We start from the raw sequence: 15,238 nt of genomic DNA, 5'->3' as shown, positions 1-15,238 counted from the left end.
AGCTCTAAGTCACTGAAGGTTGGGAGAATTTACTGAATCATAGAATCATAAAGGGTGGAAAAGATCTCCAAGATCAAGTCTAACCTTTGACTGAACACCACCATGTCAACTAAAGCCTGGCACTAAGTGCCACTTCCAGTCACTGATGATCACTTGTACTCCTGACTGTTGTTCTGTTTTCAGTAGCTGAGCAACACTATCAACCACTGCGTCATCCAGCAAGAAGGGAAACGCTGGTTTATTCCTCTGAGGCTCTTGCCTCTTTATTCATTGACAGATTGTAAGGCTGGAAAGCACAGTAAGCCCATGGGATTTAAGGAATCTCTATAGCAAAGTCTGTGTGCTCAGTCCAGCAACCTTTGTGTGATAGAAACGTGTCTTGGTAAAGAGGAAGGCACCTTCTGTTGCAATGACTTCTTCCAAGGAAAGGGAGCAGTCAAGTCATCATTCCTTCTCTCTCTCTTTGGCTAAAGATGAGATTGAGATGATTAAGTTGTCACTGGAAAGTACATTTTCTAAACATCAAACCCATTTAGCATCTTTCTCAAAGTTTGTCACCTCTATTTTCCTATAAATAATGCTTCAGGCTTAGGATTCCAACAGTCTTGATTGTCACTTTGGGTAAGTGTGCACTCATCCAAATGAGTCAAAAGAAGGGCACAGAAGGTCTGTCTAGGTTGAAGAAATATTGACACTTTACAAAGATGTTTTTAACAAAAAGGCTTCTCCCAGACTGCTGCTGCAATCCCATCCTTTTACATGGGCACTGATGTTGGCAGCAAAAGGAGCAGCTGCAGAGCTGACATAGGATGTGCACAACGTGACCCAAGAGTTCCTGGGCTATTTTCCTAAGGTGTCAGCAAACAAACACACAGACAGAAGTCCTCAGGAGTTTCTCTTCATTCTCTGTACATGCTCTTCCCTCTCCCTGCCAGACAAAACTGCCCCAAGGGAGCAGTGACACACTTATGGCAGAGGCCTGGACAGGCAAAGAGTCGGGGCTCGGAGCTCTCCTGAACAGCTGGGCCCTCTGCACGCACTGAGCCAGAGTCAGGGGTGGCACAACTGCCTGCAAAACTCATGGGAAAAACTGTTTTTTACTTCTCAAGATACATAAAGTGATCTTTGCCATGGAAGGAATAGGTTTGTCTGTCCAAGTCATGTCTGAGTTGTGGTGTTGAGACGAACCGTTGATTCAGTATCATTATTGCAAAAGTAGAAACATCAACCAAATAAAATAAAAAAAAAAAGGAAGAAAACTTTATATCCTAATGATAAAAACAATATTAATAATCATAGATATTAATGGCATCATTTCTTTGACTCACTGAGCAGTGACCTTCATATTTCTCATTGCCACTCAGGAAAGCTAAAGAAGCCCCCACGTTTAATATCCTGGAAATGGCACTTAAACCACTGAAATGGAGTAGCTGGTGCTGTTTCTTTTGGCTCCTGAATTGTCCAGCACGGAGCAAACTCTTTATGACATGTTAAATGGAAGTTCTTGCCAGTCATCACTGAACTTGGGCTTTTATTCAGTGATTTGTCCTATGCCAACCACAGTATTTAGGAACTAGTTTCCTAACTTGCTTTCTTCCCTCTTGTTTTCTCTGAAGAGTCATGTAGAGCTGTTACACGCTAAAATCCAGCTGTTCTCTCTCTCCCTAAAGTATGTAAGACAGTTTTGTATGAACCAGTTTCTTGAGGTAGCTGAATCTTTAAATCCATTGATATTTTGAAATCCACTTATATTTTAAAACCCACTTGCATTAAAATTCAGAATAGAATTGCATGCATCATTGTGGACATGGAAATCCTGAAAACATTCTGATCTGGAAATCTTCAAACTATAAATATGAAATCTGTTGCACACCATTTGGGTTAGGAACCATTTCTAAAGATCAGAAATCCTACTTGTTCCAGCATAACTTAATGCAGGTTCTGCCTACATTTTTACTGCTGGAGAGTAACTCCTGTTTTAGAAGCTTAGTAATTAGTTTCAAAACTGATGATGAAAAGTAGAGGATTATATTTTTCCTGGGGCTCTCATTAGTATCTTTAGGTTCACTTCCCCCAAGACATGGATCTCGGAACAGAAGATTAACTTTAGTTTTCCAATGGAGTTTTATTGTAAGAATATTTTGGTTCTCTGACTTTCTCCACTTCAGGGATTTAGATTAAAATGTATCTAGATGTAGCCAACTGATGATAAGATTTGTAATTTCTAGTAGATAGGAATATTTAACTGTGTTAAAAGAAATTGTATTATATTACAGATTATCATGATGGAACCCATTTCCAAACTAATGCAGGGTAAAACCAGAGTAATGCAATTAAAATTATTGTAGTTGCTCTAGATTTAAATTATCAGGACAGATCACTGTTTGCACCCATAAGAAGTGTCTCATATAAAAGAGGGATAAAAATATATAGAGAAATTACAGATAGACAGATGGATGTGGTGTAAGAACATCGATATTCAGTCAATCTAAAGGACCATTTTTCTGATCTCCTCACTTCAGAGCTGGACAAACATCTAAGGAAAATACTTATAGCTATTTCTCCTTGCAAGAATGTAGAGCTTTTGATCATCCTCATCCAAACCCAGTGAGGTGGTAGATATCCTTCCATAATTTCTTTTTTTGGTCATATATTTGTACAATTCCTAAATTTTGGCATCTACAACATCATGACAGAAGTAGTTCCAAAGGTTAAAAAGTGTGAAGAATCATCTTTCTGTGATTATTTTGAACCACCTCCTTCTAGTTCCTAGTAGAAAGGGGACAATTCCTTCATCCTCAGGTGGAAGGAGAGCACTGCCAAGTAGCACTGAACTCTTGTAAAAGCAAATAATTAAAAATAATATATCAATCCTATGTACTTTCCCTAAGGTGGTTCCAGAGGATAGTTCAGGCTAACAAATCTCCATTTAAATTTTTGCAAAAGGTCCCAGTGAGCCTCAGTATAAGACAGGACCTACTAAGGACAGGAGTGATGTCACACATGCTTAATTCAAGTCTCTGAGGGACACGAGGGGTCTCTAAACTAAGAATTGTCCCCACCCTCCATTGCTTTCTACCTCAGGGCTCCTACTTTTTCTCTGCAGGAAAAGCCCCACTGATATTTTTGGGTTCAGGTTTTACCAGTTGGAACCTTTCCCATGGTATCAGCCACACAGACCCCTTCTGGGTGGCAGAAAATCTGTAAATCTCATAATCTCCCCTTGAATAATGGCCTGGAAACCTTCTAAAGAAGGAGACAACTAGAGATGCTTTGTATCAGAAGGAGATTATCAGAAATAATTTGTGAGTCATTTTCCAGGGGTAACAAGGCAAAAGAAAGGAAAATAAAAACTTTCTTTCTGTCTTATACTTTACATTTAAAGCATAGTCTTTACAGAGACAATATGTCATAGATTAAACTTCGCCAGTGGGATGAAGTTGTTTTGATATCTCATTATATTGCTGAGGTTACAACTCAGTCCTCCTACTAGAGACCAACACTCCTTTAGGTGTAGATCCAGGGTAAAGATCTCCAAAAATCCCTTTTTATTTTTCATCCCCTACTGAAATCTCCAGTTGTTTGTCTTTCTGCCCCTCAAGAGAGTCTCTTTGGAACATCTCAGAAGGTAGGTGTGCTTTGCAACATCTCTGGGCTGTTGGATTGTCCCTGACTCTGCTTCAATCTGGAGTCTTTAACACTGCTTCTGCATCTCTAATTCATATGGAATCAGGATCCATCAGCCAGAATTTCTATGAGATCAAGCAAGCCCAGTATAAACAGCAGAGAAAAGGGTAATATGATATTTTGTTTGAATATCACCTTGGCTCACATTTAAGGACCCACTAAGGCTATTTCTGAGACAGAGAAATATTTTAGTAGGCCGGACCTGAATCTGCAGGTGAAGATATTTTTTTCTTACCATAATCAGCTCCCTAAACTGTCTCTCAGCCATCTCACAGAGTGTGATAAAAGACTGAGTTAAAGGCTTTTACCTGTGGAAACCACAACCAGCTCAGCGCTTGACAGAGACCGCGATGATGATGACAATGAGCACCAGAACAGCCAAGGCGATGGAGAGGAGGCAGCACTTCATCTTCCTGGCTCGTAGCTGAGAGGAGAAAGACAATGAAATAAATACATGGATCTTTAATGGGAAGATGGAGAGTAAATTCATGAGAAAATGTTGCTTTTTTTCAATGAAAAAATAGCTATTTGAAAGCAGTCAGTGCAACATGGAGAAATTCTCCGGTTTTATGGACTTCCAGTGAAAATTCTCCTTAAACACAACACCTTCTCTACACTACTTTCTTCCTGCTTAAATCATTGTACCACACTAAATATCCAGGCTTTGCTTGGAGGGCTGGACTTGGATAAGGCTACTCAGTTTGGTTTTGGTTGGGGGGTGTCAGATCTGCTTTCTGGCTGCCAGGAGAAAACTGTCTCCTGTGAGATAAAGAGGTCCCTCTCCACTCTGCTTTGTAATGAAGTTAAGACAAGCAGTAACTTGGGTTGTTTGCAGGGCAGACAAATGCACTTCCTGTATTAACCACCCTGATTTCATTCCATTACAAATACAGAAAAAGAGATTCCACAGAGTTTTAACTTTGATACTTGTTTCTATTTCAACCCATCAACCTACCCAGTGACCTCCATGGACATAATGTTATTTATTCCTATTTAAAATCCTTTGCAATAATTCAATTCCTTTTTAGATGGATTAGAGGGTGGTTGTTTCCATGATCCCACAGTGTATGTTATCTTCTTATCCAATACACATACAAAAAAGTATCTTCAATGAAACAGTTAACTCAGACATTTTCCTTGAGACCAGATCAACCAGTCCTGCAGCCACCAGACTTGGTAACATCATCTTGATATGAAAAGATTTATTTATTTATTTTTCAATCCCCAATCAAACTAATTCTTTTATTAAAGTGTGTATTTCCAGACTATTGGGGTTTTTTTCACATTAAGGCACTGCATTGTCCGGCCTCCCTGGCAGATAATCAGTGAGTCATCTTGGCTCTCCATCAGCTTTTCAGTTACTCACAGATATGTTTTCTTTGGGTTTGGAAAAAAGAAAAAAAAAAGTGCTTTAAATACATCATCCCATGTGCATGTGTTAAGAAGGATCTTTTTGTCAGGCATGAAAGGAAGGAGCGTGCAAGGGGATTCCCCAAAACCTTACTTTGGGGTACAGATTTGTTCACACTTTTCCATCAGTTTACTGTGAATCCCTGGGAAGAATAAAGGTGGACAAGGGCTCACAGAAATTATTGTGAGGCCCTGGCACAGGTTGCCCAGAGAAGCTGTGGCTGCCCCATCAAGGCCAGGTTGGACGAGCTTGGAGCAACCTGATCTGCTGGAGGGTTTCCCTGCCCATGAGAGGAGGCTTGGAACTGGATGATCTTTAAGGCCATTTCCAACCCAAACCATTCTATGATTTGGATTCTCTTTAATATTTTTTTTTTGCCCCCCACAAAGTGTTGTTTCCTCAGGGTGGCTCCACACCTGGAGCTTTAATTTCTAGAAAGGTAACTGCAGTGCACTCTGAAAGCTCAGCACATGAGACAACAGACCTGCTAAACTATCCTCTCTTATTTTAACCTTGATTAATTCCAAGTCAAACCAGGAAACCTCTGCTCCCAACTGCAGACTGTCCCAAGGTACTTTGGTGTCCTTGTCCAACTCTAAAATGTCAAAGCCTGTGTTTGGTCAGCAGAGGACGCTGATGGGTCATTTAGCTTCAAGCAGCAGTCTCAAATAGTCCTAAAAAGAAGCTTCAAATGCTGCACAATAACCACTTCAGAGGGCTTTTCCACCATTCCCTTTGCAGAGACATTCCCTTGTTTTCCTACTTCTACCCTTACAAAGTCCTATTCACTCTAATTTGGCATTTTTATATTCTTGCCTCCTTCCAGTTCAGGTTAACAGAATCTGAGATTATAAACGGTGTCTTAATACCCCACTGTCACACTTGAGGGAAATTGGGACACGAAAAGAAACACATGCCTATATTTTTAATAACACCAAGGCAACAACACACACTAGAAGCACATCAGCATCAGAAATCTAAGCACTCAACAGCTAGGCAATGTTGCATTTCCCATTATACATATTATTATTAAATATTTTTTCCCCTCTCCCTCTCAGGCAGGATTTCTGCCTTACTCAGTAAATGAGTAAATTATTATGCTGTGTATATCATGTATCTTTATAAATGTTGTATACCTATTCAAGTTTCCTTGGGATATCTATCTAAAATCATGTTCACATGAGACCACACAAAACTTTCACTTTATGCAAAGATTCTAATTTTCCCATGGGAGTTCCATGACAGCAGAATCATATAGTTAATACTTGCTATCTCGAACATCCCAAACATCAGTGCAATGATTGGGTTGTATCCATTTTAAGTGAAGGAAGTGGAGACAACATTTCATGAGGGAAAGTATGGCTGATCTCAAGAGAATTCCAATTTTCCAAAGGAATGTAAAAACAAAATAAAAAAAGAATAATAATAAAAAAAAATAAGAAAGCAAATGTGATTCATCACATCATCCCTTGAATCGAAGTTAATCTACACATACATGGAAATGGTAAATCATTTCCAAACCTGTAATGGGATTATTTCTCATGGCAGATCCTAACAGGTTTCTGTCAAAGTATTAGAGGTCTCAGAACAGCAGAGCTACAGCCACAGAAAGGTTAAGGACAAATAAAAAAAAACCCCAAAACAAACAACCCACAAAAAGCCAAACCATCTGTAAAATGAATCATTTATTTTACAACATAATTCTTCAGAGAGCTTTGCATTTTTATAGCGTTTCCCACACGGTCGACTCTTCTTTTTCCAGCTCTTTCTGCTTTAACTGCTGAAGATATTTCTTTCTCACTTGCATTAGGGCTATGTCCCGTCCTCCTTGACTCTCCTGGGCACAGGGAGCCCCGAGGCAACGTGCCCCCCTCTCAGTTTCTGCAGCTACATCCACAGTCACTCAGAGGAGCAATCTCAGATCATTTTGCCCCCCAGCTTCCACTTGCACTTGAAGTACACTCGGATGTTTACAAAGACAAGGCATTCCTAGAGCAGCAGATGGATCAACACCTGAAGTGCACTCTTAGTACAAGCTGAATTTTGAGAGTCTTCCCCTCAACTTCAAAGAAGTATCAAGAAAACTCGAGTGGTTTGTTGTTTGGTTGTTTCGGGTTTTTTTCCAGAGACCTGGAGGTTTTGCCAAACACTCCTAGAGGTCACATGGCTGCTTTCTCCATTTTTTTCTTGCTAAATTGCAAAGCTCTGTCCATGTACAGGAGCTGATAGAATTTAACAAAACCTCCTAAAAAACATATCCAGGCATATCAAGTTTTATCCAGGCAAACTTGTATCCTGACAATCTGCTTTGGAAAACACTGATTCCCGTTAACTATCACTTAAAATAAGTATCTAAATAGAGATATAGAAATCAAGGCAACAAACAATTTTAGGCTGAATTTGGGAAAAGTTCAAAGCTACCAGATTATCTTCTCCTAGAAAACGTCTAAGTAATTATAAACTCAGTATCTGATTTAATTTTAATTATATTAGCTTATTCTAAACCTTGAATGCTATGTTGCAGCACTGCTCTGGTTTTACAGCTCTGTTCCCAACCTGTTGTAAGTCCATTACCCAGAACACCTCAAATTTGTTGATTAAATTGCAGCTAATCTATTTTCACTGTACACATTTTCCCAAGATGAAAAGAATGCAGCGTGGGACAAAAAACCCCACCTAATCCTGTAGCAAGATGTAATGGCTTTTTACAGTTATTTTTGCAAGGCTCTGGGGTTTTTTAGTAAAATAGGTAAAGATATATTTTAATCCTGACAGAAGCTCTTTAAACACACATGTGAAATAGGAGTGAAAAGCAGGGAAGGGAGGAGTAAAGGCTATTTAGGGACACAGCTGAGAAGCACTTTATATTGACAGGAAAACTGGATGTGATTGAGCCTGGAAGAAACCTTTCCTTCATTGTTTCAGAAAATGAAGCTGCAAGTCATATTTTACAACCTAGAAGTTATTTATTTCTTGAGGGTGAAATGTGAAATGTTGGAAGACATTTTAATTATGTCACAACAGATAGTTAAGTAATTAAAAACCATTAAAGCCCATTACAGCCTCAGGCCTAGAGAAGCAAGTTTCATCCTGGAAATTCCTAAGCAAATGCATTTTCAAGGAGGAAAAAAATGTTTTCTTGCTAAGGATTCAAAACCTAGCTGGGGCCAAGCATTAATAACAGGAGAGGCTAAAGGAACCTGTTTTCTCTGTACTTATATTGAATAGAAAATAAAGTAAAAAGCACTTGAATCATGTATGGAAATTCAGCACTGAGCTTTTCTACCCTCTGTGGGTTGGTTAAACTTTGCACTGCAAGACAGGATGGTCAAGACTTCTCAACTGCCTCCACAAAGGAGGCAAAAATCCCTAGAAACAGCCAGTTTAGTTCAGGCAGGGATTTGTACCAGAACAGCTGCTCTACTATGGGAACATCAGAGCATGTGACATCACCTCAGAGTAGAGACACCCTCTACAGCTCCATGGTTGGGGCATTTTCTAAGTCTCCTGTAGGAACAGAATCAGTGGACAGGGTGCTTTCTTTAGCTAAATTAATCTCACCAATATCCCACCTTTTATTCCATCTCTCCCTAGTCTTAGTCCTTGCCCTTGGATAAGGATGATGAGGGTAACCAAAGAGCTTCATCCAACATGGTTAACCCAAGACCATGTGTCTCTGTCCCTCCCTCCTGCAATGCCAAATAATGTAAACCTCTATGGAATCACTGAATCATTAAGGTTGGAAAAGACCTTTAAGATCGAGTCCAACCATCAACCCAACACCAACACCATGTTCACCACTAATCCATGTCCTGAAGTGCCATTTCCACACATTTTCTGAACATTTTCAGGAACAGTGAGTTCACCACTCTCCTTGTTTGCCTGACAACCTGTTTAGTGAAGAATTTTTTTCCTGATATCCAATAGAAACCTCCCCTGGTGCAGCTTGACACTGTTTCCTCTCATCCTGTCACTTGTTACCTGGGAGAAGAGGCAGACACCCACCTCACCCCAACCTCCTTTCAGGTATTTGTGGAGAGCAATAAGGTGTCCCCTCAGCCTCCTTTTCTCCAGGCTGGAGGAAAGGCCTAGGAACAGGCCTAGACATACCCCAGGATTTTCAGTTTGGTTCTATGGGCAAGAATCTGTCTCCTGGGGGAAAAGGTCCATTTTTCAATGATCATTCCTTAGGTTATTCTGGCAAGCAAGCAAAACTCTACCCTGCATTCAGTGCCAAAAAACACAGTGAGATGACCCATTTTACTCATAGAAATGCTTACATGTATTGTAATACAATTTTAAAATAACAAAAAAGTCATGAAGCATTTTCCAACAGAGCCAGGATTATAAGAACTTCTGAAAGTACAGTTCCACTACTTGAGCAAAGAAACCATTGTAGCTTTATCTGCTCTGGAAATTTATTTCCTGCAAAACCATTCAGCAAATAAAACCCAAAAATTATTAAATGTAGTAACCACACAACATCAGCCTCCAGTTATCAGGTCAGGTCCTTTTAAGGGCCTCTACTGGGCAATGAAAACCCACCTTGATTAATTTTCAAGTGCTGTTTCCTTCAGTGTAAGATTAACAAATCTGTTTGACATAAAATGGTTCACTTTATATGCAAATCTCTGTAGAGAGTTTTGTGACATTAAAGAGGTTCATACAATTTTGTTCACCCTGCCCTCAGAGGTCATTTGGAATTGCATGAAAGCGTTTGTCTATGCCCTTAATATGCATTTTGAAAGCTAATTTGAGGTCTGCTGGATTGAGAGCCCAGGTCCTTAATTACGTTTGGACGTGTTTCTACAAAGATGATATTATGAATCTGAAACTGCTGTCATTCCAACACACAATAGCACAAGCTCTGCAGAAGGCTGGGGAGTTCTCATGGGAGAGAAAAAGGAAATATTGGAGCAACACAGCAGAAAATCAGACCTTGTAGATGTGTGGTTATCTCCAAGCTTTATGTAAACATACAGAAGGGGAAAAAATCCCTTTACACTTACAACAGTGCTTTCATTACTATTATTATTATTATTAATAGTTCATATTCCATTTACATTGATAACATCCGTCAGCCAAGCCACACAGAATCACCTCTGATAAGAGAGTAAACACACTGTGTTATTGCAATGGAAGGGAGGAACACGACCTTTAACGTATGTACAAATTAAAATGCACTGACCAAATTTGGTGACCTTTATGGTATGGCTTCCTTATAGAGGAACAATGAATTTGCTATCAAATATCACTGCCTCTGCAGGCAGGCTGGAAAAGGCCAGTGATATTATTAAGCACTTACAGTGTTTTTAAATGAGAACAAAGTAGACAAGTTGCATATAAGTAAAACCCAGAAGATATGAGAGCAACAGGGAAAGGCCAGCCCACAGCAGCAAGGAAATATTTCACTGTGCTTTGACACGTTGTTTTTGGGCCTTTACTTCCACATCATTTGGACTGATTTCAACTTTCCCTTATGATGCTGTATCTGTGTATTTGCCTCTTTCCACCAATTCTGTGCACTCTTCTCATTCCCCATAAATCTCTTCATGATTCTCTTCTTAGGAATTATTTTCCTTGCATTCATCCCTGGAAGTGTTCCAAGACAGGTTGCTTGGGGCCCCTAAGCACCCTGGTCTAGTGGAAGGTGTCCCTGATTATGGCAGGAACCAGATGATCTTTACGGTCTCTTCCAACTGAAACCATTTCATGATTCCACGTGATTCTGTGATCTATCCCAGGTGAAGCCAAATGTCACCAGTAGGTATAATTCCTCAGCATATCCTAATGCAATACTGCATTTTCTCCTCACATTTAGCCAGTGATAACCATCCAGGATTGAACTTCCCATTCCTGTAATCCACCTCAAGTTATTTCTTTTAAATGAAAATATTGCAGCCAAATCAAAGAAGAAAACTACTGGAAAATATCCAAGTGTCCCACCCTGAAAAATACAATGGAAACACTTTCTCTAGTGCCACCACACTTTGGGGAAAGATCAGTGAAAGTGCACTTTTTAGTGTTTCTAGGAAATTTAGCTCGATTTTGGAAAGATATGACTTCTCTCAAACCCCAGTTCAGGTACATTCATGACTAGTTCAAAATCTGAGATAATTTTCACCATCTGCACCCATCTCCTATCAGTGTTTTCTGACACAGCACAGTGTTGTCTATGTTGGTTTGCCAGCCCCCAGCTGACAGGGGCTGATGTCAAGCCTGTACACACAGATTTAATTGCTGCATTTTCCACCTTCTGAATGCTTGAATTAGCAATCCTAACATTCCCCTAATACACTTGTTTTTCTAATGGCTGAGTCATCATTTGTAATAACACATGATAATGGCTTACATTTCTATCATGTCTTTCGAGGCAGCAAAGCTCCAACGTGATTCACAAATTCACTATAAAGAGGATTATTTTTTTTTACCAGCACTGGAATGAAGCCACATTCCTGTGGCAGCTGTTTGAGTTCTACAGAGCAAACCCAGCCAGCAGCTTAAAGCAGGTCCTGACCAGTGTGTGCACCTGAAACACCAGAGACCACGTTTTCCCAAAACAGAATTCCCCCAAGGCAGCAAAGCAAATGTCCTCATACTTTTGCAGAAACCACTTTGAGATGCTTAAAAGCCCCACACAGACTTATGGAGAACTTAATTCCCTCAACAATTTAAACCCAGGAACACATTTGCAAGGCAGCAGAGAGGAGAGAAAATCACTTGCCACATTCAAGCAGTGCTGTGCTCAGAGAAAACTTTCTTGCTGAGCTGTGTTTATTAGTTAGATTATATTATTTTAGGAATAGGAATACTTAGCTGGATTGGAAATTACCATCTTTTTATCACCGTGCTGCTGATCTCAAATGCTTTGAGCCCATCAGTTTTCACCCACCTCACTTATCTAGTCTGTAAATCATCAGTTCCTCTGTGAGGGAGTTGTGGGAGCCAGGGCAGAACATCTTAATTCTCGAACAGTATATAGCTCATTCTGTGTCCTAAAAAATGCTTTGGCTCCCCACGTTGGCTTCTTTTTGCCATTAACAGCTGGATCAAACTTTGTAGAATCTTGTAAGGACCAGAGCCAAAGAAATTATGTAGTCTGGCTTAAATCCAGTGTACTCTTATGAGATTCTGATCCAAATGAGTTGAGAATTTCTCCTGTGTGCAGCCAGATGCAACATTTTTATTTGAAAATTCTAATAAAAATAAAATGCTAAAGGGTGGAACATCAGCCATGAAGGGTCTTTTGACCATCCTCAAACAAATGTAAGTGTCAAATAAAGAAAACAAAGGTACTTCTAGGGGGTGGTAGGAAAAAAAACCCATAGAATCATTTGGGTTGGAAAAGACTTCTAAGATGATTGAATCCAACTGTTAGTGTAGAACTGCCAAGGTCACCCCTAAACCATGTCCCCAAGTGTCACATCTACATGTCTTTTAAAAACCTCCAGGAGTGGTGACTCTGTCACTTCCCTGGACAACCTGTTCCAATCCTTGATAACTCCCCCCATGAAGAAATTGTTCATAATATTCATTCTAAACCCTCTCTGGCACAACCTGAGACTGTTTCCTCTGGCTATACGACAATGTTGTTCACACTGGGACTGAGAAAAAGGATTTTCTTTCTTCAAAGCACAGTGCTCTTGAACTAAGACTTGCCTTCAGATCTCACCAGTAATTAAGACAAATTCCCCTCAGTGTAAGTGTTCAGGCAGCAAAGAACAAACTGAAGGTCTGAGCTCGTCTGACTCTGTCACCAGAAAGTATTTGTACATAACAATATCGGTCAGTGCACTACAGGAACTGATCCACAAAAAAGCTCCTCCCAGCCCCAGGAATCATAAATAAACATAAATTTTGGAAGAGGTTCCAGGAAGTGCTGTGCCAATAATGCCTTGGGAAGTCAGTGCTAGGAGGTGATGAATCTCCAGAGTGAAAATGTCACAGAACCATAATAGGCAATGTTATGTGTTTGTGTTTTCATGGGACTAATTGATAGGATTGAGAGAAAAAAAAAAAAACAAACTAAAAAAAACCAAACCAAAACCAACCAAGTAAACAAAAAACACCTCAAAAAAGGGACAAAAAACCTCAAATAAAACCACCCCAAACAAATAAAAAAATCAAACCAAAGTAAAAAAAAACCGCACCACAACCCAAAAAGCAAAAATGACTCATGTTCCTTCTTTCAAAGTCTCTGCTTTTTCTTTACTCTGTCCATTGATTTAATATATGACATTACTTCCTACAAACTTTGCTCATCGCTATCACTGACATCACTACTATTCTGGTAATATCTTTACTACCACTAAAATACTCCCATCATTAGCATGTCAAGCAGTGGTTGACATGCTTCTGCTTGTCACTTCTACTGTACTGCTTTAAATAGACCTCTAAACACAGTAAATAGGGGTTTTTTCCTGGTACTGAAGTCCAAAGAGTGTAGAAAAAAAAAATTACCCTTAACAGAATCTTATCCCTCCTAAAGAGGGTTTATTAGAAGGCTGGAAGGGGTCCTTTTACAAGGGCATTTGGTGATAGGACAAGAGAGAACGGCTTTAAACTGAAAAAGGGCAGGTTTAGATTTAATATTAGGAAGAAATTCTTCCCTGTCAGGGTGGTGAGGAGCCAGAACAGGTTGCCCAGAGAGATTATGGATTCCCTGTCCCTGGAAGTGTTCAAAGCCAGGTTGGACAGGGCTTGGAACAACCTGGGCTAGTGGAAGGTGTCCCTGCCCATGGCAGGGAGTTGGAACGAGATAATTTTTAAGGTCCTTTCCAACCCAAACCATTCTGTGATTTTACGAACGAGACGAAAAGAATGTTCCTTAAAACAGAAATCTCAGGATAACCACTGGATTTTGCAACCAAGAACAAAATTAAAGCTCAAGACTGGTTTTTCCTCCTGGGGATGCTATTTTTCACTAGTTTACAAGGAACCACCATGTCCCTGCTACTCCTCTGCAGTATGAGGATACCTGGGAGCAAAGTGCTAAGGAAGAGAGTAAATTAAACTGAGACCAGGCACGACAATCTCACTTGTGAAAAGTGACAAGTAGTGTTCTAGGAACCCAAGGAATGCACACCTCCTCACTTTGCCTCATACAGGCAGACTAAAAGCAATTTTACAGGTCCTTAACCCCATAAATACCTTTACATACGTGAGTCTTCACCTATTCAAAATAGATCTCAGAAAAAAAAGCTGAGAATCTCAAATAATTACTAAATGACAAAAGGATGTTTTCTTTTTACTATTTACCTATGTCTGTCACAAAGAGAGGTGAATAAAGCCACATCTAGTGTAACAGCAGTGAAACTAAGAAGAAATAGTGCCTCAATATAATTAATTAGGTGGCACAGAATTAAATCTGAGGCAGTTTGATCTCCTGTAGAAGCCATGGAGAATTGGTGAAATTCCTAATCTGAGCTTTTGTTCAAATCCAAACAAGCTCTTTCAGGTTTGAACAGTATTTGGACTCTCCATTGTTTTATCATTTTCAGTTTTCTGACAGATTAAATGCACAAATGCCAGGGGGTAGCCTGAGTTGATACTGCACTTCTGACCCTAAGAGAAAGCACAAATTATTGGAAAATCTTGTGTGAAAGAGTATTCTCATGAGGTTTGCTGCTCAGTTTTACAGACGGAGATCCAGGGAAAGTCAAGCAAAGAGCAGAGTTCAGGGCTTGTAAGAACAGCATTCAAATATAAAGACTAAAAAATAAAAATATCTCAAAATAGCAGACAATGAGGAGAACTGTAGAGGCAGATATAGCAACTATGCCTTCCTTTCTCATTAAATTATGTGATCCTTTGAAAGTCATTTAACTTCTTCATTCCTTAATTGCCCCTTTTATAAGATTAGAGGTGTTACCTCATTAAATAAATTGAGCAAAAGTGGTGCCACCTGTGATAATGGATCTGTTATGTGCCAAGATCAGCACACAAGCCCTGTTCTTAAAACATCCAGTTTGCACACGGATGGATTTTTCTTTAGTTTTGTTTTATGTAAACCTGTCCAGACATTTTTAAATTAAAACCTTTAAAGTCTTCCAGGGCGATAGCACTTTTTCTTTAATTATGTAGTCACACAATAGTTATGGCATGAAATGGAATAAAATGTAGTCACTTCCTTCATCTCTC

General features: G+C 39.6%; 1 protein-coding gene across 5 annotated transcripts in view; it reads right to left on the bottom strand.

The window, feature by feature from the left end:
* The window catches only part of TSNARE1 (t-SNARE domain containing 1), a 472,184-nt gene that overhangs the window by 59,308 nt on the left and 397,638 nt on the right, over positions 1–15,238 (bottom strand). For all 5 annotated transcript variants that reach the window (XM_032688083.1, XM_032688116.1, XM_032688100.1 and 2 more), the window contains one exon: positions 3,996–4,111. In XM_032688083.1, coding sequence (XP_032543974.1) covers positions 4,016–4,111 — 96 coding nt within the window. In that variant the 3' untranslated portion in view covers positions 3,996–4,015. The remainder of the gene's footprint in view (positions 1–3,995; positions 4,112–15,238) is intronic.

Source organism: Chiroxiphia lanceolata, chromosome 1, assembly GCF_009829145.1.
Source record: "Chiroxiphia lanceolata isolate bChiLan1 chromosome 1, bChiLan1.pri, whole genome shotgun sequence".
Taxonomy (NCBI): domain Eukaryota; kingdom Metazoa; phylum Chordata; class Aves; order Passeriformes; family Pipridae; genus Chiroxiphia; species Chiroxiphia lanceolata.
Note: the sequence above shows the minus strand (reverse complement) of the source record. Positions and strands in the feature narration are given on the sequence as shown.